General features: G+C 36.7%; 1 protein-coding gene across 5 annotated transcripts in view; it reads left to right on the top strand.

Moving 5' to 3' along the window:
• Window positions 1–27271, top strand: part of TEX9 (testis expressed 9) — a 72733-nt gene that overhangs the window by 41811 nt on the left and 3651 nt on the right. For 3 of the 5 annotated variants that reach the window (XM_054701737.1, XM_037502549.2, XM_054701739.1), the window contains 4 exons: window positions 413–588; window positions 5323–5405; window positions 6368–6541; window positions 11236–11370. In XM_054701737.1, the coding sequence (XP_054557712.1) occupies window positions 413–588; window positions 5323–5405; window positions 6368–6541; window positions 11236–11370 (568 nt within the window). Of the gene's footprint in view, window positions 1–412; window positions 589–2010; window positions 2058–4904; window positions 4954–5322; window positions 5406–6367; window positions 6542–11235; window positions 11371–27271 lie in introns of those variants that run through there. The other 2 variants (XM_054701741.1, XM_054701745.1) reach the window with 2 other exon arrangements.

The following is a 27271-nucleotide window of genomic DNA, read 5'->3' on the forward strand; positions in this document are numbered from 1 at the left end:
TTATTGGGCCTCCCTGCTAGGGCAGGCGGGTGAGCACAGCACTGTGAAGCTGTCCACAGCCTCTGCAGTGAAGGTTCAATCCCCGTTGGCCTGGGAGATACCCACATGGTGCAGCAGACCTCTTCTGTCTTGCCTGCTGCTCCCCTCAGCAGTGTATTTCAGTTGGTCTGCCTGTTCTGTTCCCTGCTCCGTCTGGTGAATCCTCACCCTCCCGCACATCTGACCCGGTTCTTGTATGCATGAATGAATAAAAAATGTAAAAAAAAAAAAAAGAAAATATCAATTATCAATTTCATCATTTAAAATTTATAATTTGATCTGCTTTTGGATATTTTATTAAGTCATATCTGGAAGTCTTTAATATATATGTGGTTATAATATATAATATGTGTATATATTGATTTTTTTTTAGTATAAAATTGAAATACTCTGATGTACATACTGCCAATGATGTTGCCATACCAGATGACTTCTCAGATTTTTCTCTTGCAAAAACAATTAGCAAAATTGAAGGGCAAATGGAAGAAGAGGGCCTACCTGATGATGCAGATAATATTTTTTGTGGTGTTAGTAAAGACATTGGAACAGGTAGGTTTTCTTTTATTTCTATCCTATATGACAGTTACTTAGAAAAAGATATATAAGAGCTATTTTTCTTACATTAAAAAAAAATTGTGATAGCTTGCCTTTTTTTTTTTTTTTTTTTTTTTTTTCAGAATCATATAGTGGGACATGATAGTGGGAGGAATGAGTAGGATTATAGAGGAAAAAAATTGATTATTAGTATAATTGTAGAAGATGGGTAATGGATAATTAGGATTTCATTGCACTAGTGTCTCCACTTTTATGTTATGTTTGATATTTTCCATTTAAAAAAAGTAAAAATAGATACTATATACTATTGGTTTCATTGACCACTTACTAAGGTTAAAGTGTACCATAGCTTATCATTAAAATTTGAAAGAAAAAAGCTTTGAATTCCTTTCATTTAATGTCACTGTGTTTATTGAATGTTAAATCAACACATGCAAAAAAGTAAGTGAATTATTGATGAAACATAAGGTAAAATAAATGAGTTTTCTGATGAATATAATTTTCTATAAACTGCTTACTACTAAAAAATGATAAAATTGATCATCTAAAAAAATCTGTTAGTTGCCGGTAATTCCTCTAAAATTGTTGAATTTATGAGGCACTACCAATGCTGTTGTAAACAAAATAATGAGTATATATGAACATAGGTAATCCTCAACTATAATTGTGACTTTTAGCAAATCACTTGGCTCTCTGTAGTAGAAATTTCATTTGAAAATTAAGCAGCGTGTATTAGGTGATCATGAGGTTTATCTTTAAAATTTCCTGCTTCTTGAAAATCATAATAATTTGTATGTGTAATGATTTTTGTGTGGTATGTTAGTCATGCATGAGGAGTACTTCATTTATGCATGTATTACACTTGCTGACCTAACCATATTTCTGAGGCTGGTTGTCAGGAGGGCAGATAGGTAAGAGCAGGAAGTTGCCTTTATGACTGTTAAGATGCTTTGAAGAACACATGGTCAGATGTTAGCTGTTCCTCAGTACAGTACCCGTGGATGGCCCTTTAACATTGTTCCTGCTCCCAGATATAGGGAGCCCGTGCAAATTGCCTATCTGAAATGGCTACTTTCTTTTTATTGCTGAATCACTTCTTTTTTTTTAAATCACTTTGCCTGTCTTCCCTATTCAGAATAGTTGTCTCCTCATTTGGGAGAGTTTTATTTCAGATGATTGCCTGTAGTGGCTGGGTTATGTGGGTGATGAAAAGATCAAAAAGCAGTTTAGTAGCACAGACTGCTGATTAGACTCATGAGATGAGACCACTGATCTCTTTGAGAAACTACTGAGTTTAAATTTGGGGAGAGAAAGAAATGGGAGAAGAAATGCTGTTATGTTCCTCCACCAAATGCTGAAAATTTCACACTTTAAAATATATCGTTTTCTTTTTATAGCCTCTGCTAAGCTGGAGTTACATGAGAAGCCAGAAGGAATATTGAGGCTAGTGATGTCTAGGCAAGGTTAGAGCCTCTGTAGTTGGTGAACTTTGTGGTAATCCTGGGAGCTTTGGAACAGGAATTATCTATGGAGAGTTTTTGTGCTGTGCGGGATGTATCCTAATGACTTCTCAGAGACAATTCAGGGTATTTATTCAAGATAAGCTTCCTGAGGGCAAAGCTTATAAATCACTATTGGGCCTGGAATATAGTAGAAACTTAATGTTTGTTTTTTTTTTTTTTTTTTTTCATTGAAAGACTGAATGAATTAGAGATGAGTTTTAACTTCGGTTTTTATTTTATAAACCTCAAAGATTTATTGCTGGTATTGTTGAATAAAAAACTCTTGCTTGCAATGAAATAACTAAGGTAGATTTTAAGAAGGATAGAAGCAAGCTTCAGTGGTAAGATACTAGTATATTTCTTTACTTCTACGACACATATTACATGGGATGTGTGTTACTGTCAGTGGCATTTTATAGTCACAGTAACCTGTACTGAAGTTGGCTTTTGTTAGATAAGATTTGTATTTGTGTCTGTCAGATACTTGGGGGTATTAACCTACCTGCAACCACTTTAAATTCTGCATAAAGTATTTTGGACCACTTTGGTACATATAAATTCAGTCTGGAAACTTACCTTAGCGCTGATTTGTGGTTCAGATTCTCAGTCAAGTTTCTTCTCTTGCCCTCTTTACTGCCAGGGTTGAGATATGAAACCTTCCTTTCTGTAGGGTGGATTTGTTCTTTAGTGTTCCCAACTAGGGATCTCCTGCTAGACTCCCCATCTTGAACATTTTTTTAAAATAAATTTTATTTTTATATTCCCCATAAATTGCAACCCCCTTATTTTGACCCCAATCCCTCCCCTCCCCGCCCCCTACCCCCCCTAGAGTGTCTCTGGTTCATAGTTGTTTGTTGATTCTGATTTTCACTTTCTTATAGTTATTCATTTTCCTGGTCCCTTATTTAAGTTTTCTAGATTCCTGCTATGAGTGAGACCATCCGGTATTTTTCTTTCTTTCTGGCTTATTTCGCTGAGCATGATCCCTTCCAGCGCCATCCATGTTGCTGCAAATGGCATGTGTTTATCTTTTTTGAATGCTGAGTAATATTCCATGGTGTAGATGTACCACATCTTCTTGATCCAGTCATCTATTTTTGGGCATTTGGGTTGTTTCCAAAGCTTAGCTATTGTAAATAGTGCTGCTATAAACATAGGGGTGCAGGTGCTCTTTGGAATTGATGTTTCTGTGTCCTTTGGGTAAATACCTAGGAGTGGAATTGCTGGATCATATGGAAGCTCTATGTTTAGTAGGTCCAGAAATCTCCACACAGCTCTCCATAGTGGTTGGACCAGTTTGCATTCCCACCAACAGTGCAGAAAAGTTCCTTTTTTCTCCACATCCTCGCCAACATTTATTGTTGCTAGTTTTTTTAATATGTGCCATTCTCACTGGTGTAAGATGTGCCATTCTCACTGGTGTAAGATGGTATGGCCATTTGCATTTCCTCTTCAGAGAAGTTTCTTTTTAGCTCTTCTGCCCATTTTTTGACTGGATTATTTGTTTGTGTTGAGTCTCATCAGTTCTTTGCAGATTTTTGTGATCAGTCCTTTATCATTAGTGTTGTGTGCAAAAATGTTCCCCTAGTGGGAACATTTAGGAACCCCTAGGTGGGGTTTCTCTTTGTTTTGGTTATTGTCTCTTTTGCTGTGCAGAAGCTCTTTAATTTGATGTAGTCCCAGCTGTTTATCTTTGCCTTCACTATCACTGCTTTGGGTGATGTGTCTGTAAAGATGTCTTTGATGTGCATATCACGTAGTGTTTCGCCTATATTTCCTTCTGTGTATTTTATGGTTTCTGGTCTTATGTCTAGTTCTTTAATCCATTTTGAGTTGATTTTTGTGTATGGTGTGAGGTAATGGTCAAGCTTCATTCTTTTGCATGTAGCGACCCAGTTTTCCCAGCACCATTTATTGAACAAACTTTCTTTGCTCCAATGCATAGTCTTTGCTCCTTTGTCAAAAATTAGTTGACCATAAATCTGTGGGTTTATTTCTGGATTTTCTATTTGATTCCATTGGTCTGTGTGTCTGTTCTTGTTCCAATACCATGCAGGTTTGATGATTATGGCTTTGTAGTATAGTTTGAAGTCTGGGAGTGTGATGCCTCCATTCCCTTCTTTTTTTTTTTTTTTTTTTTTTTTTTTTTTTCCAGGAGAGCTTTGGCTATTCGGGGTTTTTGGTGATTCCATATGAATTTCATCAATAATTGTTCTATTTCTTTGAAGAATGACATTGAAATTTTGATTGGAATAGCATTGAATCTGTATATTGCTTTTGGTAGGATGGCCATTTTAATAATGTTTATTCTTCCAATCCATGAGCAGGGGATGTCTTTCCATTTCTTTGTGTCTTCTTCTATTTCTTTTAACAGTGTTTTATAGTTTTCTTTGTATAGGTCCTTTACCTCTTTTGTTAGATTTATTCTCAAGTATTTTATTTTTTTTGTTTCAATAATAAAAGGGATGGTTTTTTAAATTTCTTCTTCTTCAGATTTATTGTTTGTGTATAGGAAGGCTACTGACTTTTGCGTGTTGATTTTGTATCCTGCCACTTTACTGAACTGATTGATGAGTTGAATTAGTTTTTCTGTGGAGTTTTTGGGGTTCTCTATGTATATTATCATATCATCTGCAAATAGTGATAGTTGGACGACTTCTTTTCCTATTTGGATTCCTTGTATGTCTTTCTCTTGTCTTATTGCTCTGGCTAGGACTTCCTGTATTATATTGAAAAGCAGTGGTGAGAGTGGACATCCTTGTCTTGTTCCAGATCTTAATGGAAATGCTTTCAACTTTTCACCATTGAGAATGATACTGGCTGTTGGCTTGTCATTTATGGCCTTTATGATGTTGAGGTATGTTCCTTGTATCCCAAGAATTTCAAGGGCTTTTATCATGAATGGGTGTTGCACTTTGTCGAAAGCTTTCTCAGCATCTATTGATATTATCATAAGGTTTTTATATTTCTTTTTGTTGATGTGTTGGATAACGTTGATTGATTTTCGGATGTTGAACCATCCTTGTGTCCCTGGCATAAATCCTACTTGGTCGTGGTGAATTATCTTATGGATACATTGTTGGATTCTGATAACTAAAATTTTGTTGAGGATTTTTGCATCAGTACCATCTTGAACATTTTTACCTCATAAAATAATCGTCTGTTCACATTTGATGATATCTCAGATTTAATGAAGTACAATAAATACAATTACTTCATTCCACAGAAGCACAGATCAGATTTCTAAGGGCCAAACTCCATGTTATGCAGGAGGAATTGGATAAGGTTGTATGTGAATGTAATAAAAAGGTAAGTTTAAAAACTTCTCACAATAAATGCTCTAACACAGACATTTTAGAAGCAATTTAAATTATTTTTTAGAAGTAGCTTCTTAAGATACATTTCCTAGTTAAATTTTGAATTAAAAAATTGTAAGTACTGAACTTTATTCTGGGATGTTAAATTTTAAGAACTAAAGAATTTTTAAAAATTGTTAGCAATTAGAATTCTCTATTAGACTTACAAGTATGAGCTATTAAATACCAATAAAGCATCTGACTTCCTTTTTTTTAAAGATTTATTTATTTTTTTATTTATACAAGTGCTGGGGTACAGGCCAGATGTGTGGGAGGATGAGAGGATTCACCAGAGACAGAGTGGGGAACAGAACAGGCAGAAACACACTGATGAAACACACTGCTGAGGGGAGCAGCGGGCGGGACAGGAGAGGTCTGCCACGCCAGGTGGGATTCTCGCTGGCTAGCCGGGATCGAACCTGCGCTGCAGAGGCTGCGGACAGCTTCTCAGTGCAGCGCTCAACCACCTGCGCCACTCGGGAGGCCCTGACTTCCATTTTTTAGATTTATTTATGCATACAAGAACTGTGGTACAGGCCAGGGGTGAGGGGTCGTGAAAGAATTCACCAGAGACAGAGTGGGGAACAGAACAGGCAGACTGACTGAAATACACTGCTGAGATGAGCAGCAGGGAAGGCAGGAGAGGTCTGCTGCATCATGTGGGTCACCCCCTGCCTGGGATCAAACTCATGCTGCAGTGGCTGGGGATAGCTTCATAGTGCTGCCTCTTAATGCCTTGCGCCACCAGGGAGGCCCCTCACATCCATTTTTGCAGATGAAGATGGAGTCATTTATTTTTTTCTCATGAAATGGGTATTATCAAATACCACATGAAGCTCCTTTTTGTTCCCTGTTTTATTTTCTGATTCTGAATCCTCATGTTTATTCACATAATCTATAATTTGATAACTATAGGAGGATGAAATTCAGGATTTAAAGTCTCAAGTAAAAAATTTTGAAGAAGATAGTGTGAGACAGCAGCGAACAATTAATTTGCAACAATCTCAAGCAGAAAAATATAAAACACTTTTTGAAGAAGCAATCAAAAAATGTGATGGATTACAGCAACAGCTGTCTTCAGTGGAAAGGGTAAAAAGTTGCTATTTTTCCTAACGTAATGCCAAAATAAACTAAAATATTGAAGTTACATGTTTGTATAGACATCACTTTTGGTTATTCAGTTATTTTGTTAGTATTTGCTAGATATTTGCTTGTATTTCATATGTTAGTATTTGATAGTAATTGTCTCCATATGAGGAGAACATTTAATAGAGTTATTGAGATTCACATACAGTATATCTGACTCTTTTAAAGTACACAATTTGTTAACTTATCACTTATTCAGATTTGTGCAACTATCACAGAACATTTTTATCCCCAAAAGACACTCCCATACCCTTCAGCTACCAGAAGCTAAACCTTCTTCCTCAATACCTTCCAGCCCTAGGCAATTTGTAATCTATTTCCTGTCTTGATAAATTTGCCTATTTTGGACATTTTCATATGCATAGAATCATACATTATGTATGATTTAAAATTTTTTTAATTTTTTAAAAATGTTATTTTATTGCAGTAAAACTTTTTATAAACTATTTTTATTTGTGACTGACATATTTTCCTTGACATAATTTCTTCAAGGTTCATGCACATTGTAGTACATATTAATACTTCATTCCTTATAGAATAATAGTTGTTTTTCTAGGTATAACATGTTATTTATCTGTTTATCAGTTGATGGATGTTTGAGTAGTTTCTATTTTGGGGGCTGTTTTGAATGATGATACTATGAACACAACTTTGTGGATAATCTTCATTTCTCTTGGATGTGTATCTAGGAGTGGAATTGCTGGTAACTTTAGACTTAAGCCTTTGAGGAACTGCCGACTATTTTCCATCTTCTGAGATTCTTTTCATTGCTGAGTAGTGTAACATATGAATGTACCACATTTGCCTACATATCTAGAAATAAAAATTATAGTATCTAATAGCCTAAGCCAGTGTAGTAGCCACTCACTGTGTGTGGTTAGTTCAAATAGTGACTTGCTCTAAGTATAAAACAGACATGAGATTTTGCAGGCTTAAGACAAAGAAGAATAAAAAGGTAAAATAAACTCAGTAGTTTTACATTGATTACATGTAGAAATTATAATTTTTTTGATATACTGGGATGAGTGAATAATAGTATATCGTCATCAACACTTGGTATTGTCAATTTAATTTTACCCTTTCTGGAGGCATAAGAGTAGTACCTATTACAGTTCAGTTTGTGTTGCCTTTGTAACTGTTGATCATTGAACATTTTCATATGCTTATTGGCTATTCAGAGAAATTCTTTTGTGGTGGTGATGTGTCTGTACAAACCTTTTGTCCATTGAGAAAAACACTATAGTAAGAGTTTTTCTTATATATGTTTTCTTATGTAATTCCTTTGCTAGAAGAATATGTATTTTGTATAGTTTTTCCTAGTCTGATGTGACTTTATTTTTTTCAGTGTCTTTAAAGAAGAAGAAATTTTTATTTTTTAAAAAAAATTATTGCAGTAATACAGTTTTATAAACTATTTTTAATTTTGTTGAATTCATATATACATAATGAATAGTGCCTTTTTTCATCCTTTTCAAGAAATCTTTGCCCATCCCAAGGTAGTCATGAGGATATTCTCCTGTTTTCTTAAAGAAGTTTTATGGTTTTGGCTTTTATGTGTATATATTATATATAAAAAAGATTTATGATTTATTTCAAGTATATATGGCATGAGGATAGGGTCAGGATTCATCTTTTTTTCCTTATGAAGGTTATCAGCATTTATTGAAAACATGGTTCTTTTTCCATTTCAATACACATTACCTATCTAGAAAAGGAATTGAGTCTATGTGGATCTTTTTCTGGACTCTGTTAAATTGATTTATGTTTGACAGAGTTCATTGTTAAAACCATGCAGATTGGAAACTTCTTTTTGGAGAGATTTTAATTATCAATTTAATTTATTTAGTACATATAAGTCTTTTTAATTTTCTTTTCCTAGATTGGATTTCCTACGTTTAATAGCAACGCCAGTGTGACTGCTATATTCCTTAATAAAACCAAGGTCAACACATACACAAACACATACACCCTGCTAAAACTCTTTCAAAGACATCCTGTATCATTCAGAACAAAAATCCAGATTCCTAGGCTGTGCTTACAAAATCAGCTAAGCTCACCCCGCCTGTTTACCCTATCTCAAGCCCTGGCAATGTGCCTGTCACTCAGTAGAAACCACTTCAGCCACCTAGGTAATCTCTTAAGATGCTAAAAAGATTTCTGTGCCTCAGTTTGTCTTCATTGCTCCAGATCTTTACATACATAAATCATCTCTCCATGTGGAAATCTTTCATTAACTTTATTGTCTTAAATGATACCTGTCACTATTGCTGTTTCTTACCTTTATTTTGGTTCATAGCCACTACCAGATATTACCCAAATGTGTGCATATGTGTGTTTATCATCTGTCTTGTCCACTAGAATGCACGTTTGTGAGAGGAGGAACTTTTATTATTGTGTGCCTATCATGTAGAATAGTACTTGGCACCTAGTAAGTGCTTAATAAATGTGGTGACTAAGTAAAACCTATTAGGCATAAATATCATTACTTCCAATTTCAGGAATGGAAACAGTCTATCACAGCTGACAGGTTTTCCTATTCCAAGTCCATTGGTTTTGTATCTTAACCACTTGATTTTAGAACCTTGTCTCATCATTTATTTGTCCACATCTTATTTTTCCTCATTTGACTTCTCGGGCAATTTGTTTTACTCCATTTGTCACGTGCTATGGCTACTGATACTTTTCTCTTGCCCTTTTCAGTGCCTTATGAATACTCAAAAAATTATTGGAGAAAGGCAAATATTTCTTCTTGGGTCCATGCATTCATTAGAGCTTGAGATTTTTTTCATAATTTTTTTTTCTAGGAACATGTAAATTACTTAATTTTTTTGGTAAGGATAGATTTTCTTTATTGACTATGTTCAAGATACAAGCTCTTGTGTAACAATCTTCACTTGGTAAGAAGTGGTTGAGTATGTTTGAAAACAAATGTTTTCAAGATTTTGATATGTGTTCCCTTTCTTTCATGAATTTACTCATGTAGCAAAACTTTCCTACTTTCCTATTTTTCTCTTTCACTTCTCTCAAGAAGGGTGCATTTCTCTCAAGGGGGACAGGAGAGATTCAAGTACTCTCAGGAAGGGTGCAGAATAGATGCGGAGGTGGGGGTATCTTGTGAAGGATTTTCATTTTTCTATAAAGTAGGTTACAAAGTCACCAGCAGGAAAGAGAAAGGCAAAAATATATTTCCTTATTCTTATGAGAGGAAGCTGAAGTGAGGCAGCAAGAATTGTGGACTTAGTAGCTAATGAAAATCGTTGTCTTTTCCATGTGTGCAGTGAGATAAATCAGGCTCGCTCCTAGTGTAGCTACCACCCACAAAGCTGTGAAGAAGGCTGGTGATAGCAGATGGTATCCATACACAGTTTGATTTGTTTAGAAGCCTACATAAAGAGCAGCATGTGTTTTGTTTTGTTTTGCCCTTAATTACTCAGAGCCAGGGAGATCAGTTTTCAAATAAAACACAGTGATACAGCCAGGAGAAAAAAATTGTAAAAGAAGAAAACAGACAACTGTATTTTTAACTCCATCATTTCAATTCCGTGTAATGTATTTTCTGTATAAGATTTTGTGTGTTAGGCATTATAGGGGATACAAAAGAGTGAGTTAAGTATTACAAAATAAATTCAGTAAAGGTCATTAGTGCCTCTTCTATGCCACTGAAACACTGTGGAAATAGAGCTTATTGTGGGAGGGGACAGTGAAGTAATGAATAGTTTCAGTTCCACACAGCAGCTCCTGTGATATATGTATTTCAAGATGCCGTTAAAGCTCTCTGGAAAGAGTACTTGATCTGCTCTGGGAGGATAGTGAGGAAAGGTTTCTTGTAGGATCCTTATGTGAAAAATTCTCACGCGTATCCTGAGTGGGATCTTAAGGATGGTAGGGGCTACCCAGGTAAAAATGAGGAATAGGGAGGGAGCGAGGCAGAAGGAGAGCATGAGCAAAGGCTTAGGGGCAGGAGAGATTCAAGTACTGGTGGTATAGCTGAAGTCCACATCTGCAGCAGGATTGTGATTATGGTGGTGCTTGGAGTTCATCCTTTATGATCGTGTCTTCTCAGCGTGGCCTGTAGATGCCTGTAGCAGCATCTTATTTGCAGAAATTCAAATCTACACTCATCCCACGATATGGAAAATAAGTTCTGTTGTTTGTGCTCAAAATTGGGGTTTTTTCCTTAAGGCTAAATAAAGTAGAATGATCTGTATCTAAATAAGTATTTTCTTAAATGACAGACCTTAACAGGTTTACATGAAAATAGTACTTATGAAAACTTGTGTTTTACATTGGCATTTTGGGAAGTTCACAAAGGAAGATCTATTGCTATGAAGAAGTGACTATAAAGTAAACATAGAAGACGTATATTGTATCTTAGATCAATAAAAAGAAAAAAATCCACACAATAAGTGATGTGGAAAGCCTAATTTGTGACTACATGTTTAAGGGTATATCTTCCTCATCCCAGTTGAGGGTAAAGAATTCCCTGAGACCTCAGTGTTCAGCTTCTGAGTGTGTGTGTGTATGTGTGTGTGTGTGTGTGTAAAATATGAGAGGAAGGATTGTGTAAATGTGAAATGTTGCAAAATTTAAATTTGTAATACATTTACAAATGTTCCATATATCTCTTCACTGTACAGGAACTAGAAAATAAAAGAAGATTACTAAAACAGGCTGCCACTTGTCAAAGTACTATAGAAGTTCGCTTGAATAGAGCTCTAGAAGAAGCAGAAAAATATAAATTGGAGTTAAGTAAATTAAGGCAAAATAACAAGGTAAGGAAAAATTTAATACTTCTGGTAGTGATCATCTTTGGTTACTTCCTTTTTGATGCAAGAGTCCAAAACAATAATTTAAAATTTTTAATTTTGATGTTGTAAACATTTCTCTTTCAGAAGAGATAAAGTCATCATCAATATGTGCCTTTTTAATAAGTGAGGATTACATTGCTTGGGCTAGTGCCATAATTGGGTGACAGTACAACTCTTTGGAGGAATCATTGTTTTATCATCCAACAAATCCTCATTATATGCTATGGTAGAGAAAAGTCTCATCTGTCTCAAATCTGTTAAATCCTCCTCTGGGCCTCGATTTCCTAATATAAAATAACGGAAGGGGCTGTTTTAAGGGTATAGTTTTCAAACTTGAGCTCATGTCAGAATTATCTGAAGGGTTTGCTAAAACAGATGGCTGGGCCCCGCTCCTGGAGTTTCTGACTCAGTAGATCTGTCATAAGGCCTGAGAATGTGCAGTTTTAACAAGTTCCCAGGGGATGGTGATGCTGTTGTTTCTGTGAGGACACTTGGATAAGCCCTGTTAGAGCTAGGATAAGGGCCATCATTGTATCCCCAGGATCTGACCACTGCCTGGCAGAGATTTAAGTAAGAAAAAATCCAAAGGCTCCAATAGTGATGTGTATGAAAGCCATTTGTACAATCTTTATTAAATATTGGCCATCAGCTTTTGGCTCTGTGTCAATCTGAAAGTGATGCTTCATTGGAATCTTTCCCTTAGGATAATATCTGACAATTTAATGTATCTTAGATGATAAAATTAGGAATCACCCTTGTTCTATATACACAGATGATACCTTTTGGATTAAATTAGTAACACTTAACAGTAATAGATTTGTAACAGAGGTGGTTAAACGAACAAGTTAGGAACTCTTCGTAACATCTTTACTCATCTATTACTAGCTGGTATTAGAGAATGCACCAATTTGGTACATTTTAAAGGGATTTTGAAGAGAATAAAATGGAATAGCCATATATGTGTCAGGATTTGCTGATTTTGGTTGTTAATTTGGTTTCCATACACATTAAAGAAGTAGGAAGAAAAACTTGTTTCTATGACAACACACGATTCTAATTCTAGCCAGCCATTCTGTAAATTCAAGTAACAGGGACTTGGTATGAGAATAATTGAGTTCAAGACCATTAGTACTATTATAAAACTACTTAAAAGTGTTCTTTTTTTTTTTAAAGATTTATGCATACAAGAGCTGGGGTACAGGCCAGAGTTTTGAGGGGTGAGAGGATTCACCAGACAGAGTGGGGAACAGAACAGGCAGGCTGACTGAAATACACTGCTGAGGGGAGCAGCGGGCGAGTCAGGAGAAGTCTGCTGTGCCATGTGGGCAGCTCCCTGGCCAGTGATTGAACTTGTGCTGCAGAGGCTGCAGATAGCTTCATAGGTTGCGCCTTAACCCCTTGCACCACCAGGGAGGGCCTTAAGTGTTCTTAAGCAAACATCTCACCCCAAGTCTATCTTATAGGTGCTATCCCACTATTTGCTATCAAGTAGATGTTTTGAGATCAGAAGTTTTTTAAATGTTTCTGAAAAAAGTATCTTAAATTTGAATTTTTTCCAACTATTTTGCCTTATTTCTAACTTTATCTTTGATGTTTCTGGGATATGAATTAAGTTTTTCCTTAGAGTCTATTTATATGTGTATTTTTCTTTTGTGAGTAGGTATATTTTTCCATTTTAATTCTTTGTACATTGCTTCTCATTCTGATTAGACATAATTATTGTTTGGTAGATAATTAAAATTATTCAGATCTATATGTTTATGAAATTATAAGGTTTCCATGCAAAAGCACAGAATTGTTTCATAGTCATTAGAAAATTAACCATTTATTTAAAAATAATGATAAACATAATTTTCATAGAGGCTAGAAAACACACTTTTGAAACCAAAAAAACAGCTTAAACCAGATGCTATTTGAGTGCAGGAGCCCTGACTGTCATTCACACTGTGCCTCATTGCCTAGAGCAGTGATTGCCTCCGAAACACACTGAAGGACTGATGGAAGACAACTAGGTGATTGTTTAACTAGAATTCTATTTAAAAAACATGGCATTGGATTAGTTGGTGGCTTGAAGTTCATTTTATTTTATTTTTTAATTATTTTATTTAGTTTTTATATCATTTTTCATTTTTTGTACAATGTATGTATTTTCATCTTGGTTCTAGTCCCTGTGAAATTCCCACCACCCATTCACCCGTGAACTGTACCATGGTCCCTTGTGCTCTTCCCACCCCTGTTTTGATCCTACTCCCTTCTCCCCCTCTGCAGAATGTCTCTGGTTTATTGTTGGCCTGTTGATTTTGATTTTTACTTTATTATAACTTTTTTTCCTGATCCCTTATTTGGATCTTCTACATTCCTCCTATAAGTGAGACCATCTGATTTTTTTGTTGTTGTTCTGGCTTATTTCACTGAGCATGATCCCTTCCAGCACCATTCATGTTGCTGCAAATAGCATGAGTTTATCCTTTTTGATTGCTGAGTAATATTCCATGATGTGTACATACCACATCTTCTTGATCCAGTCATCTATTTTTGGGCATTTGGGTTGTTTCCATAGCTTACCTGTTGTAAACGGCTGCAGTAAACATAGGGGTGCAGGTGTCCTTCTGGATTAATGTTTTTGTGTCATTTGAAGAGATCCCTAGGCGTGGAATCACTGGATCATTTGGAAGCTCCATGTTTAACAGATTGAGGAACCTGCATCCAGCTTTTCATGGTGGTTGCACCAGTTTGCACTCCCACCAGCAGTGCAGGAGAGTTCCTTTTTCTCCACATCCTCGCCAACATTTATTGTTGCTAGTTTTTTAAATATGTATCATTCTCACTGTTGTAAGATGGTACCTCATTGTGTTGTTCATTTTAAATGTCACCAATATCACGTCATTTAGGAAGAGATAATTTCTAATTTTTTATTAATTCATTTAGAAATGTTTACGACGGCCTGCTAGGTACCTACCAGATCTTTACTAGAAGCTGGAAAGAACAGTGATTTCAGTGATTTAAAAAAAATGTGCTTATAATTATAAGGATCAGTGTTATTTCAGCACTCAGTGTTATTTCAGCACTCTGGTGTATGCTATGAAGAAGGATTCATGATACTTTGAGCAGGTAACTAGGTCAAAAAACACATTTTTGAAAATGTAATTCTAAATGAAAATCTGAATAATACAAAGGAATTATGTTCTAGGGAAGAGATTATTTTACGGAAGAAAAGGCACGTAAAAAATCTCTGGTAACAAAGAAGACAAGGTGATGAAAGGCAAGGATGACTGTGCAGGGAGGGTTGCAAATTAAGGCTTCAAAAACAAGTAGAAGCCAAACCTTCTAGGTCCCTTAGGCCATGTTATGTATTCCAAGAGCAGTGCAGAGCCAGCACACAGATACTTTGAAAAAGTTGTAGACTATGTCATCATCAGATAGGTATCTGGAAACACTTTCTCTGTGTCTGCTGTTGATTGGAAGCGTAGTATTGATTGGAATGGGCCAGAATGGATGCAGATAGACTGGTTAAGAGCAGCAGTGCATATGGGAGATGTTGTTACTTAGACTAAACTGACAGTGGTAGAAATGGAAAGAAACTAAGTAGCAAAATCAGTCTAGGAGGGAAAACCACTGTGACCTGATAATAAACTGGGTATGGAATTGTGGGGAGGGAAGCTTATGGAATTTTTCTTTTTACTTTGAGAATCAAATAGTGCCATTCACTGACATATGAAATCATATAAGAGGTTTGGAGAGGAAGATTGAGTTGATTTAGTTAAGTTTGAAGTTATTCTGAGATGTCCAATAGGAGACATCAAAAGTTGGTATGGTAACAAGATACTAGCATATGCAGAGTTAGTAACTGATGCCATTCCTGTTGACTAGGAAGATAGGAAAGAGAGAGGAGACAGTGAAGTAAGGGCCTAGAGCTGAGCCTTGAAGAGTATCATTATTTTTTTCTAATTTTTTTTTTTAAATAAAGGCATGTTTTATTTATTTATTTATTTGTTTGTTTGTTTTTGTTTATACAAGCACTGGGTACAGTCAGAAGCGCAGGAGGGTGAGAGAATTCACCAGAGCCGGAGTGGGGAGCAGAGCAGGCAGAAGGACCGAAGCACACTGCTGAGGGGAGCAGCGGGCGGCAGGAGAGGTCTGCACGCCATGTGGGACCCTCCTCCGGTGGCCGGGGAGCAGCCGGGGATCGAACCGGCGCTGCATAGGCTGTGGGCAGCTTCGCAACCCAGCGCTCAACCGCTGCGCCACCGGGGAGGCCCCGAGTATCATTATTTTTTAAAAAAAGTGATCAGCAATGTTAAATACTACTGAGAGGTCAAGTTCTTTGAGTTCTTAAGAAAATGCTGGATTTAACAACACAGAAGTCACCTTAGAAATGTTTTGGTTGAGGGGCCTCCCCGGTGGTACAGCGGTTGAGCACCGGGTTGCAAAGCTGCCCGCGGCCTCTGCAGCGCCAGTTCGATCCCCAGCTGCTCCCCGGCCACCGGAGGAGGGTCCCACATGGCGCACAGACCTCTCCTGCCGCCCGCTGCTCCCCTCAGCAGTGTACTTCGGTCCTTCTGCCTGCTCTGCTCCCCGCTCTGGCTCTGGTGAATTCTCTCACCCTCCCGCGCTTCTGACTGTACCCAGTGCTTGTATAAATAAATAAATAAAAATAAATCTTAAAAAAAAAAAAATGTTTTGGTTGAATAAGGGAGAAGCTAAATTCAAGGGTTACTCTTAGAGGAAAAGCTTTCAGTTTTTCCCATTGAGTCTGATTTAAGCTGTGGGTTTGCCCTTTATTATTCTTTCTATCCTCATTTTTTGAGTTTTCATCAGGAATGAACTTTGAATTTGTCAAATGCCTTCCCTGCATCTGTTGATGTCATAATACGGTTTTTATTTTTCCTTTTGTTGAGGTGAGTATTTGATTTCCATGTTGAACCATCCTTGAATCACTGTAATAAATCCTTCTTGATCACGCAGTGTGATCCTTTTATTATATTGAACTTGATTTGCTTAAGTTTTGTTCATGATTTTTGCTTCTATTATACAAGGATATTGATTGATCTTTAGTTTCTTTTTTGTGTGATGTCCTTGTCCTTTGGTAGTAATGTTGGTCTTCTAAAATGTGTTTGAAAGCATTCCCTCTTTAATATTGTGTTAGAGACTGGTGGATTGGTAACTTGTCTTTAAAGTTTTCCTGGAATTCACAGTGAGGCCATCTGGTCCTGGGTTTTTTGGGGTGGCTTTTGATTACTGTTTCAGTTTCCTTACTAACAACTGGTCTCTACGTTTTCTGTTTCTTCCTGAGTCAGTCTCAGAAAGTTGTATGCTTTTAAGAATTTGTCCATTTCTTCTATGCTATTTTATTGCCATTAACATATCCACAGCAGTCTCATGATCTTCTGTATTTTTGAGACATCTGTAACTTTTCTTTTGTTACTGTTTGTATTTTAAGTTTTTTCCCCCCTTTGTGAGCCTAGTTAAAGATTTGTCTATTTATCTTTTAAAATAGACAGCTTTTAGTTTCCTTGATCTTTTTGTATTGCCTTTGTAACTTCTATTTTGCTTATATCCACTCCAATTTTTTTTCCTATCTACTGGCTTTTGGTTTCATTATTTTCTAGTTCCTTAAGGTATAAATGTACATTATTTGAAATCCTTTTTGTTTGCTATAGGCCTGTATTCTTATATAAACCCCTTTTAGCATGGCTTTTGTGTCATTCCATAGGTTCTAGTAACTAAGTCTTCATTTTTGTTTGTCTTCGGGTATTTTTAACTTACATCTTGATTTCCTCATTAAGCCATCAGTCATTCACTAGAGTGTTAGTCTCCACATATTTGAGGTTTTCCCCACTTTTTTTGTGGTTGATTTCTAGTTTGATATGATTGTGTCAGAGAATATCCTTAATATATTTTCAGTCTTTATACTTGTTTTGTGACCCAATGTATTCTATTCTCAAGAATGATCTGTGTGCCTTCAGTGTGTGCTCTAAGATTGTGTACTTAGTTATTTGGGCGTGTAGTCACTATACATATCTACTAAACCTATCTGGTCTAACTCCTCACTTAATGCTATTGTATCCTTGTTGATTTTCTGTCTGGTTGATCTGCCCATTGATACAAGTGGGGTGTTGGAGTCTCTTACTGTTGTGTTGCTGTAAATGTCTGCTTTTAGGTTTAATAGTTGGTGTATATATTTTGATCCTCCTTCACTTGGTGCATATATTGATGAATGTTATAACTTCCTGATTTATCCCTTAATAATAGTTATATAGTGTACAACTGTCTTTTTGCCTTTTTTAGCTGGAAGTCTGTTTTATCTATTTTTTAATATAATTTTTTAAAGATTTAAAAAAAAGATTTATTTATGCATACAAGAGCTGGGGTACAGGCCAGCGGTGTGGGGGATGAGACGATTCACCAGAGACAGAGCGGGGAACAGAACAGGCAGATTGACTGAAGTACACTGCCAAGGGGAGCAGTGGGCTTAGTCAGGAGAGATCTATTGCGCTACATGGGTTGCTCCTTGGCTGGTGGTCGAATTCATGCTGCAGAGGCTGTGGACAGCTGCATAGGCTGCGTCTTAACCCCTTGTGCCACCAGAGAGGCCCTATTTTATCTATTACTGTGGCTTTCCCTGCCACTTTTAGGGTACCATTTCCTTGAGGATTGTTTTCCAATATTTGAGCTGATGTTTACCTTTGGGTCTCAGATGAGTCCAGGAGAGAGAGCACTAAGGTGGATTTTATTTTCTGATTCAACCTGTCACTTTGTGCCTTTTGATCCATTAGTGCAGTCCATTTACATTAGAGGTGATTATTTATACATGAGAAATTACTAGTGCTATTTTGTCTTGTTTTTTTTTTTTCCTTACACATATTTTTTAGTCTTTCTGCACTTTGATTTAGGTAGGAGAACTGTTTTCAAAATTTCTTGTAGGGGATGTACAGTAGTGGCAAACTGCTTCATCTTGTGTTTGTCAGGGAGGGTCTTCATTTCTCACTCTTTTCTGAAAGGAAGTCTTGTGGGATATAGTATTCTTGACATGCAATTTTCATCTGAGTATATTATCCCATTCTCTTCTTGTCTATAGTTTTCTGCTGAGAAGTCTGATACGCCTAATGGGAGTATAAGTTACCTGCTTTGTTTCCCAAGTTGCCTTCAATATTCATTATTGTAGTGTTACTATGATGTGTCTTGATTTAGGTTGCATTGCACTTAGATATCAAGTGTTGCTTAAGTTTAATGAACTTGTATATGCAATTTCTTCCCCAGGTTTGGGATTTTTCCTTTTATTACTTGGAATAAACTCACCATTACTCTCTCTGTTCCTCTTGAGGATATCTGTTGACTCTCCTAACATAGTTGGAATAGTTTGTGATGTGTTTATTGATTTGTTTTTACATATTATTTTTTCTCTTTCCACTTAGATCCTTTGTGTGCTACTATCCTCAAGGTCACTGATTTGAACCTCCAATTGATCTATTTTGCTTCTATGACTTTCTCTAGAGTTTTTGATCCAATTTATTGAATTCCTTACATTCTAAATACGTTATTATTTAAAACTTTAATTTCTACTTTCAGTTCATTAATTTTGAACTTAATAGTTTTTCTGAATTCTGTGGTCTCAGTACTCTTATATCACTTTTATTTGCCTTTCTGTGTTTTATTTCTTTGATTTTCTTTAATTTTGAACTCTGTTTAATCAGAAATAGAATCTTCTATGTCTTTGTGCTTGGATTTTGCAAACTTATTCTCTCCTTGTGATGTCCTATTCCCTTGAGGCCTTAAGATACCATATATATTTTTAACGTCCATCTTGCTGCTTTAAATTTCCCTATTTTAAAAAAATATCTGTAGCAGTAAGTTAAGGTCTACTTCTAATTGTGTCACTGTGGTCTGATATGATTTTTTTGAGGGGTCCCTGTTTGTTTTCATAGATACTAACACCTGTTTTTGCAATAGCTGCATAATTAGGATAAGGGAGGGTTCCAGAGAGATTCAGCGACTGGAGTGAATGAGCAGGTGGTGGGAGAGCATCTGCAATAGTGTGTGGCATTGCTGGTATCACTCCTCTGTTTCCAAATCTGAGATTGCAGTCTTTCCTCTGTCAGTGCACCTCAGAAATTCAGTACCACTTCCAAGGAGTGTGTGTATGTTGCGGGGAGGGGGGTAAAATGTAGAGCATTTTATCTGCCCTTTCCCTTACTAGAAATGCAATCTATGTAGAGCACCCCAGCATCTCCATATGTATATCTCATTTAAGGGTGTATGCACTTTGTACACGTTCTCTTTTCCAGAGCTATTGGCTAACAGCCCTGCTGTGTCCCCTACCCTGGAATGCTGCTTCCAGATGTTTCTGTCCACCGGCCTCCTGTTTAATGACTCCCCTGTGTCTCTTGTCTGCAGTCTGTGTTGCTCTCTGATATCCATGGGGTGTCTGTTTCACACTATTGCATGGGTGTCTCTCAGTGTAGTGTCCCTCTGGTTAACCGTTACATGCTCCTTTTTGGCACAAAGGAAGGTACCACCTCTGTCTCAGTTTTGGTGATGTCATCTTCTATTAGTTTCTTAATTAAAGCTTCAGTTTGTACCTTCTGCTCATTGATATTTAATACTGAACTCGTTAATTTTCATTTGTGTTTTCTTGTCTCTCTTTGACTTGTTTCACTCAATAGTATTGTATCTTTGTATTTGATAGCTATTTCATTTTTTTGTTAATTTTTTTAATCTCCCCATTATTTACTTTGACTACTGTTATTACGAGTGCAGAGCTTCCACTTTTCCAGTAAATGGTGTTGTATATCAGAAGGAACTAATCTGTAGCTGGGTTTTTAGTGGTTGGGGGAGTGTCTTGGACCGTCAGTCACTTAGGAGAATGCTGTGCTTGGGCTTTGCTCTGCCTGTGTTACTGCTGGCCTCTTCTTCAGTTCAAGACCTGCATGTTTGCGTTCAGTGGACTAAGCTTTACGTGGAGCCTCTGAGTTCCAGAATGACTTCACTGTGTCTCCTCAGTTTCCTCTGTCTGCCTACTGTGGGAGGAAATGGATGAGGAGCCATTCTCCTGGCTTACTACAGTATTCTTACCCATCTCTCTCACAGTTAGATCGATAACACGCAGTTTCTCCTCCTTCAGGTGCAGATATGAACTGCTGTTTTTGCCCAAGTGGAAGCCTCTTTCCAACTCATGCTTTTGTTTCCCAGTATTAAATTTCTTCAGTGGCTCCTTTGGTATATGCAGTGTTGGTCCCCAGTGATTGAGGCGCTCCGTTTTGCCCCAAGTTGTAGGATCCTGAGTCAAGTGCCCACCTGGACTTTTCTCAGTCCATTTTTCTCGGGGTAAAGTAAGGTATTTCCTCTGCTGTCACCTTCCTTAAGTCTCTTATTTTGAATTTTTGTGTTGGAACAATACAGTCTTCCATGCCTTACTGAGTTTGGTTTCTGGAGTGTTGTCATTCTGTCCTTGTGATGTCTTATTACAGTCAACTTTCAAATGGCTGGTGTTGTATACTATGCCTACTTGGAATCTGGATTAGCAATTTGCAACTGAGTTGCTTATCTTTTCCAACTGGTGATGTGTAGAGGCAGGATGAGTACAGAGCAGGTTTTCTATGATTTGAGCAGACCAGGTAAAGAAGGAGTCCTGGAGCTCTCCGTGGCTTTAACAGGCTTTTATTGAGCTTTACATGTAGTGTGGCAAACAGGGGGGCCGGGGGGCCAGGAGGCTAGTAGGCCTCCAGGCCCCCAGCAAGTCTTCATTCTGGGCTTCTCTGGCTTTCTTTTCTCCCCTTCTCTCTCCTGCTTCTTCTCCTGCTTCTCTCAGTGACTATCTCAATACTCCTCCCATGGCCCACAGAAGTAAACAACACAACAGTGTAACAACTGCAGGGGCCCCATCAGGCAGGGCAATCCTAATGGTGGCAGGGCAGAAAAGCCTGAAAAGCATTTACCCTACATGGTGCTATGGGCATATTTTTATTTAATTTTATGGTCACTGCTGGCTGATGAGATGCTTAGGGTGGTAGGTATCTGATGCTATGTCAGTGGGTGTGGCGGTGGGGATTACGCTAATGCCGTGGATTTGAAACTTGGCAGTCTATCCACTGTTGGCATAATTAATGGTGCCAGTATAGATCTTGAGGGGTTGGGAGGGGAGAATGCAGCCTACAGGGCTTTCACTGTTATTCTTGTTGGGTCCTGGTCCATGTGGACCATCTTAGCACCTCCACTTGAGGTTTCGCTGGGGCAAAGGGCATGTGCCTCCACACCATCTCTGCTCTCTCTTCCCCTGGGGCCCTGGCTGGGCCAGCATCCCTCCTCCATTGCCGTGGACTGCCGCCAGCACACATCTCCCTCCACCCATGTCCCATTATGCTGAGGTATAGTTATCTCTGGTGTCCTTTCTGATGTCTGTGTTGGTTCAGGGGGTGCTTAAGCATAACCATAGACTAGGATTCTCTCACCCATGTACTTTATATAATCTGTTTCTGACTAGTTGTTAGCTTTCTCTTAGGAGCAAAAGCATTTTCCTGTCACCATCTTAGTGATGTCTCCTCCATTTTTTTTTCTTGGTATTAGTCATACTTTTTAACTTGGGGTAATCCCAGTTATTTTTGCTTTTATTGTTTATTTTTGCTTTTATTTCCCTTGTCAAGTCTCCAAGAACATATTTAATTGTTGATGTCACAGAATTTATCAGCACTGTTGTCTTCTGTATATTTAATTGTTGCAGGTGTTATATCTAAATCTTTCATTTATTTTTGCATGGAGTTAGAGTATTATCCAATTTGATTCCTTTACATGTGGTTTTCCAGTTTTCCCAGCACCATTTGTTAGAGACTCTCCTTTCCCCCATTGTACCTGGTCTTTGTTATTTTATCATAAATTAAGTATTGCTGTGTACATGGATATACTTCTGGGGTGTCAATTCTGTTCTATTGATCCATGTGTGTAATTTTATGCCAATACCATATTGTTGTATTTACTGTTGCTTTATAGGGTAATATCAGGTGACATGATACCTCTACCTCTTTTTTCTCAGATTGCTTTTACTATTTGAGGCCTTTTATGGTTTCATATTAATTTTAATTTTTCAAATAACTGTTATTTTGATGGCATTTACATTAAATTCATGTATTTCTTTAGGTAGCCATTTTGGTTATATTTGTTCTCCCCAACCACGACCATGCAACGAATGTCTATCTACTTAAGTCATGCTTTAGCTCCATTAATATGTCGTGTAGTTCTCATTCTATAGGTCTTTCACGTCCTTGGTTAATTCTGAGATACTTAGCACGTCCTTGGTTAATTCTGAGATAGCTGATTATTCTTGAAACAATTCTGAATTATTTTTTAAATTTCTTCTCATTGTGTATAAAAATGTAATGGATTTTGTATGTTGATTTTGTAATCTGCCACTTTGCTGTATTCATTTATTATTTCTAATAGATTTTAGGTGGAGTCTTTAAGGGTTTTTATGTATGTCATATCTCCTGGGAGTATTGATCATTTCATCGCTTCTGTTCCAATTTGGAGTCTTTTATTTCCTGCTGTGTGATTGCACTAGCTAAAACTTATAATATTAACCTAATCAGAAGCTGTGACAGTTAGCATCCTTGTCATGTTCCTGATCCTAAGGGAAAAGTTTTCAGTTGTTCACCATTAAGTATCATATTGGCCAGTGGTTTGTAATATATGGCCTTTCTTATATTGAGGTATGTTCTTTTTGTTCCCATCTTGTTTAGAGTTTTTCTCATAAAACGGTGGTGAATCTTACCAGTTTTTTTTTTTTTTTTGCTTTTATCAATATTATCATATGGTTTTTATCTTTTGTTGATAAAGTGTATTACATATATTAAACTGTCCTTACATCTTGGGATAAATCCCACTAGATCATAAAATATATAAATTTTGTGATATATTGTTGAATTTGATTTGAAGATTTTTGTATGAACATTCATTAAGGATGTTGGTCTGGAATTTTCTTGTGCTGTCTATTAGTTTAAGTGTGAAGATAATGTTACTGTAAGATGTACTAGTGTTTACTCTTACTGGATTTTTAGAAATAATTTAAGCAAGATGGGCATAAAGTCTTTTTCAAAGGTTTGATAGAAATTGTTAAGCTGTCTGGTCCTGGGCTTTTCCTTGAGGGGAGATTTATTGTTTCAATTTCCATACTTGTGGCTGGTTTATTCCACTATTGTTTGTTCCTGGTTTAGTGTTGGTAAATTATCATGATCTAGAAATGTATCCATTTCTTCAGTGTTTAATTTATTGGTGTGTAAATGTTCATAATAGTTTCCTGGCACTTTGTATTTATATGCCATTTGTGATAATTCTCCATTCATTTCCACTTCTTATTGTTATCACTCCTCTTTTATTTTGTTATTCCAAGTAGAGGTTTATCAACTTAATCTTCTTACAGAGCGAAATCTTGGTTTCATTGATCTTTCGTACAGTGTTTCTGATGTCTTATTTCCGCTCTTGTTTTTATTTCCTTCCTTTTTACTAATTTTTAGTCTTGTCCTTTTTCAAGTTGCTTTAGGTGTAGTATTAAAATATTTGAGATTTTTCTTGCTTAATGTGGGCCGGTATTTTAATTCTCGTCCCACTTAAGATTGCTTTTGATGCCTATAGATTCTGATGGCTAGTATTCTTGTTTTCTTTAGAGTATTTTTTATTTAATTTCTTTATTCCAGATGGTATTAAGCATCATATTGTTTATTCTTCATGTATTTATGGCTTTTCCTGTTTTGGTTTTTTTTTTTTCCTTAATAGTTGGTTTCTACCTTTACAGATTTAGGGTCAAAAAATTACTTGGTATGAGTATGATTTCAATCTTTGTAGTTTTATTCATAGTTGTCATGTCCCAACGTAACAGTCTGTTCTTGAAATTGTGCTTTTGAAAGAAAAATGTGTTCGTGGGGCTTTTTACGGGATGTTCTATAGACATATTAAATCCATTTGGTTTATCTCCTCATTTAAGGCTAGTGTTTCCTTGTTTATTCTGTCTTACTGATATTCCATAGCTGGAGTACTAATATCCCTTAGCATTACTGTGACAGTACCTTTATTTCTTATAATAATTGTTTTGTCCATTTTTAAAAGTAGGTGTTTGTTACTAATGTGTAGTTTTTCATTTTCTAGATACTAAATCCTTATATAGATCTCATTTGCAAATGTTTTCTCTCATTATGTGTCTTCACACAGTTGATTTGATGCACACAATTTTTTCTTATATGTAGTCCTATTGTTTCCTGTGCTTTTGATGTAATGGTCTTAGCATCCTTGTCAAAACTTTTTACCTTAAAGGGCAAGGATGTGGGGCCTCCCCGGTGGCGCAGCGGTTGAGTGCTGGGTTGCGAAGCTGCCCGCGGCCTCTGCGGCGCCGGTTCGATCCCCGGCTGCTCCCCGGCCACCGGAGGAGGGTCCCACATGGCGCGCAGACCTCTCCTGCCGCCCGCTGCTCCCCTCAGCAGTGTACTTCGGTCCTTCTGCCTGCTCTGCTCCCCGCTCTGGCTCTGGTGAATTCTCTCACCCTCCCGCGCTTCTGACTGTACCCAGTGCATGTATAAACAAAAAAAAAAACAAAACAAAACCAGCAAACAAATAAATAAAGCATGCCTCTATAAAAAAATTAAAAAAAAAAAAAAAAAAAAAAAAAAGGGCAAGGATGTGGAGATAGAGGAACACCCCCCTACACATTGTTAATGGGAATGTAAATTGGTGTAACAATTGTGAAAAGTGGTGTGGAGCTTTTTAAAACACTAAAAATAGAAATACTGTTTGATTCAGCAAGGCCCCTTTCCGGGTATCTATCTGAAAAATATGAAACCATCAGCTCAAGAATCATATGTTCCATAATGTTTACTGTGGCACTGTTTACATAGCTATGTTATTGAAGCAATCTAAATGCCCACAGATGTGACTGGCTAAAGATGTGGTACATATATATATAGTGGAGTACTATTCAGCTATAAGTATACATGAACATTTGCCATTTGCAGCAAAATGTAAGAAATTTGAGGGACTATGCAATCACCAGAATGATAAATATTGGATGTTTTCACCTATATGGGTGATATCAGGAAACAAAGTAGATGAGCTGACAAAGGAAAACACAAACTAGTGTACGTTAACAACTGAGGTTACCAGAGGTGCAGAGGTGTGGGATGGTAGAAAGAGTGAAGGGTAGTATATGGGCTGTTGGTGTGCATATTTTGTTCATGCTCTTTGTTTTCTTCAAAGAAAAAATTTTGACTTTAAATGTTTGGATTTATTTCTGGGCTCCATTTGTCTACATATTTCATTATGCTAGCACCACACTGTCTTAATTACTCTAGCTTTGAAATAAGTTTTGAAATCAGAAACTGTGATTTCCAACTTTTACTTTTTTTTGCAAGAATGCTTAGCTATTTTGGTTCCTTAAGATTCCATATAATATGACTCAAATTCTGTAACCGCCCCCATTGGAGTTTTGATAGATTGTCCTGAATTGGTAGTTAACTTTGGGTAGTGTTTACATTTAATGATATTAAGTGTTTCAGTCCACAATTTCATTTGTGTCTGAGCAGTGTTTTGAAGTTTTCATTACATAACTCTTTAACCTACTTGATTATGTTTATTCCTATTGTTTTACTCTTTTTGATAGTATTCTACATGGAATTGTTTTCTGAATTTCCTAAATGTGGATTACTGTCAGTACATAGAAACAATTGGCAGAGTTCACCTGTAAAGCCACCTGCTCCTGCCTTTTCTTTGTTGGGAGATTTCGTATTCCTATAAATGGCTGCTTTCATTTAAAAGTTTATTTCTATAACATTAGTTGTAGCATCCCTGATTTTACTTGACATTATTTGAATCTTCTCTATTTTTGTTAGTTTAGGTAAATGGTTGTTAGGGTGTTAAATTCCCAGATTATTTGGATTTTCCAGTTTCCTCCTATTACTGATTTCTAATTTCATTGTACTACGAATAGTAAAGATACTTTATATAATCTGTCTTTTTAAATTTAAAAACTTTTTGTTTTGTGAACCAACACAGGATCCATTCTGGAGAATGTGACTTGTACATTTGAGAAAAAAATGAATTCTGGTATTGTCGGGTGGAATGTTCTATCTTTTATAAATGCAGTTGATTATAGGGTTTCAAGTTCTGATATTCTGTCTTGTTTTAACCATTATTGAAATTAGCTATTGAAGTCTACTCTTACTGTTTAGCCATCTATTTCTCCCCCCAATTTTGTTAATGTTTCCTTCATATACAGTCATGGTGGTCTGTATATGAAGACACATATAAGACACTAATAATGGAGACACATCCTAAAAATGTCTTGATTTCATCTTCGTGCAAATAGCATGGAATGCAGTTACACAAACTTAAGTGTTATAACCTAAACACTTAGGCTATATGCTACAGCCCATTGGGCCCACTATTGTACATGTGGTTTACTATTGACTTAAATACTGTTAAGCAACATCTGACTGTATTTGGAAGCCCTGATGTTTGGTGCATATTCACCAGTGAGGAATAACTTTTTTATTACAGAATGCCCTTGTTTGTGTCCTGTAACTTTTTTTGCTTAGTCTATTTTGTCTGATATTACCATCCCTATTGTCTTTTGGCTACTATAGCATGGAATATCTATTTCCATCCTTCCAGTCTACATATGTCTTTAGATATATTTTGATGACTTTATTTACTTTCAAAGTTATTCCTGATAAGGAAATCCTGCTGCCACTTCGTGGGTTTTTTTTATGTCCTAAAGCTTTTCTCTCATTTAGTTTCCTAATACTCTCAGCCCCTCTTCCTGTCAGAGCCTCAGATGCTATATTTTATTCCTCTGCCCTCTAAGCTCCCATATGTCCACCACTACTTTCAG

The sequence above is a fragment of the Talpa occidentalis genome, unplaced genomic scaffold (assembly GCF_014898055.3).
Source record: "Talpa occidentalis isolate TD23 unplaced genomic scaffold, MPIMG_talOcc4v2.1 talOcc4.11, whole genome shotgun sequence".
NCBI lineage: Eukaryota > Metazoa > Chordata > Mammalia > Eulipotyphla > Talpidae > Talpa > Talpa occidentalis.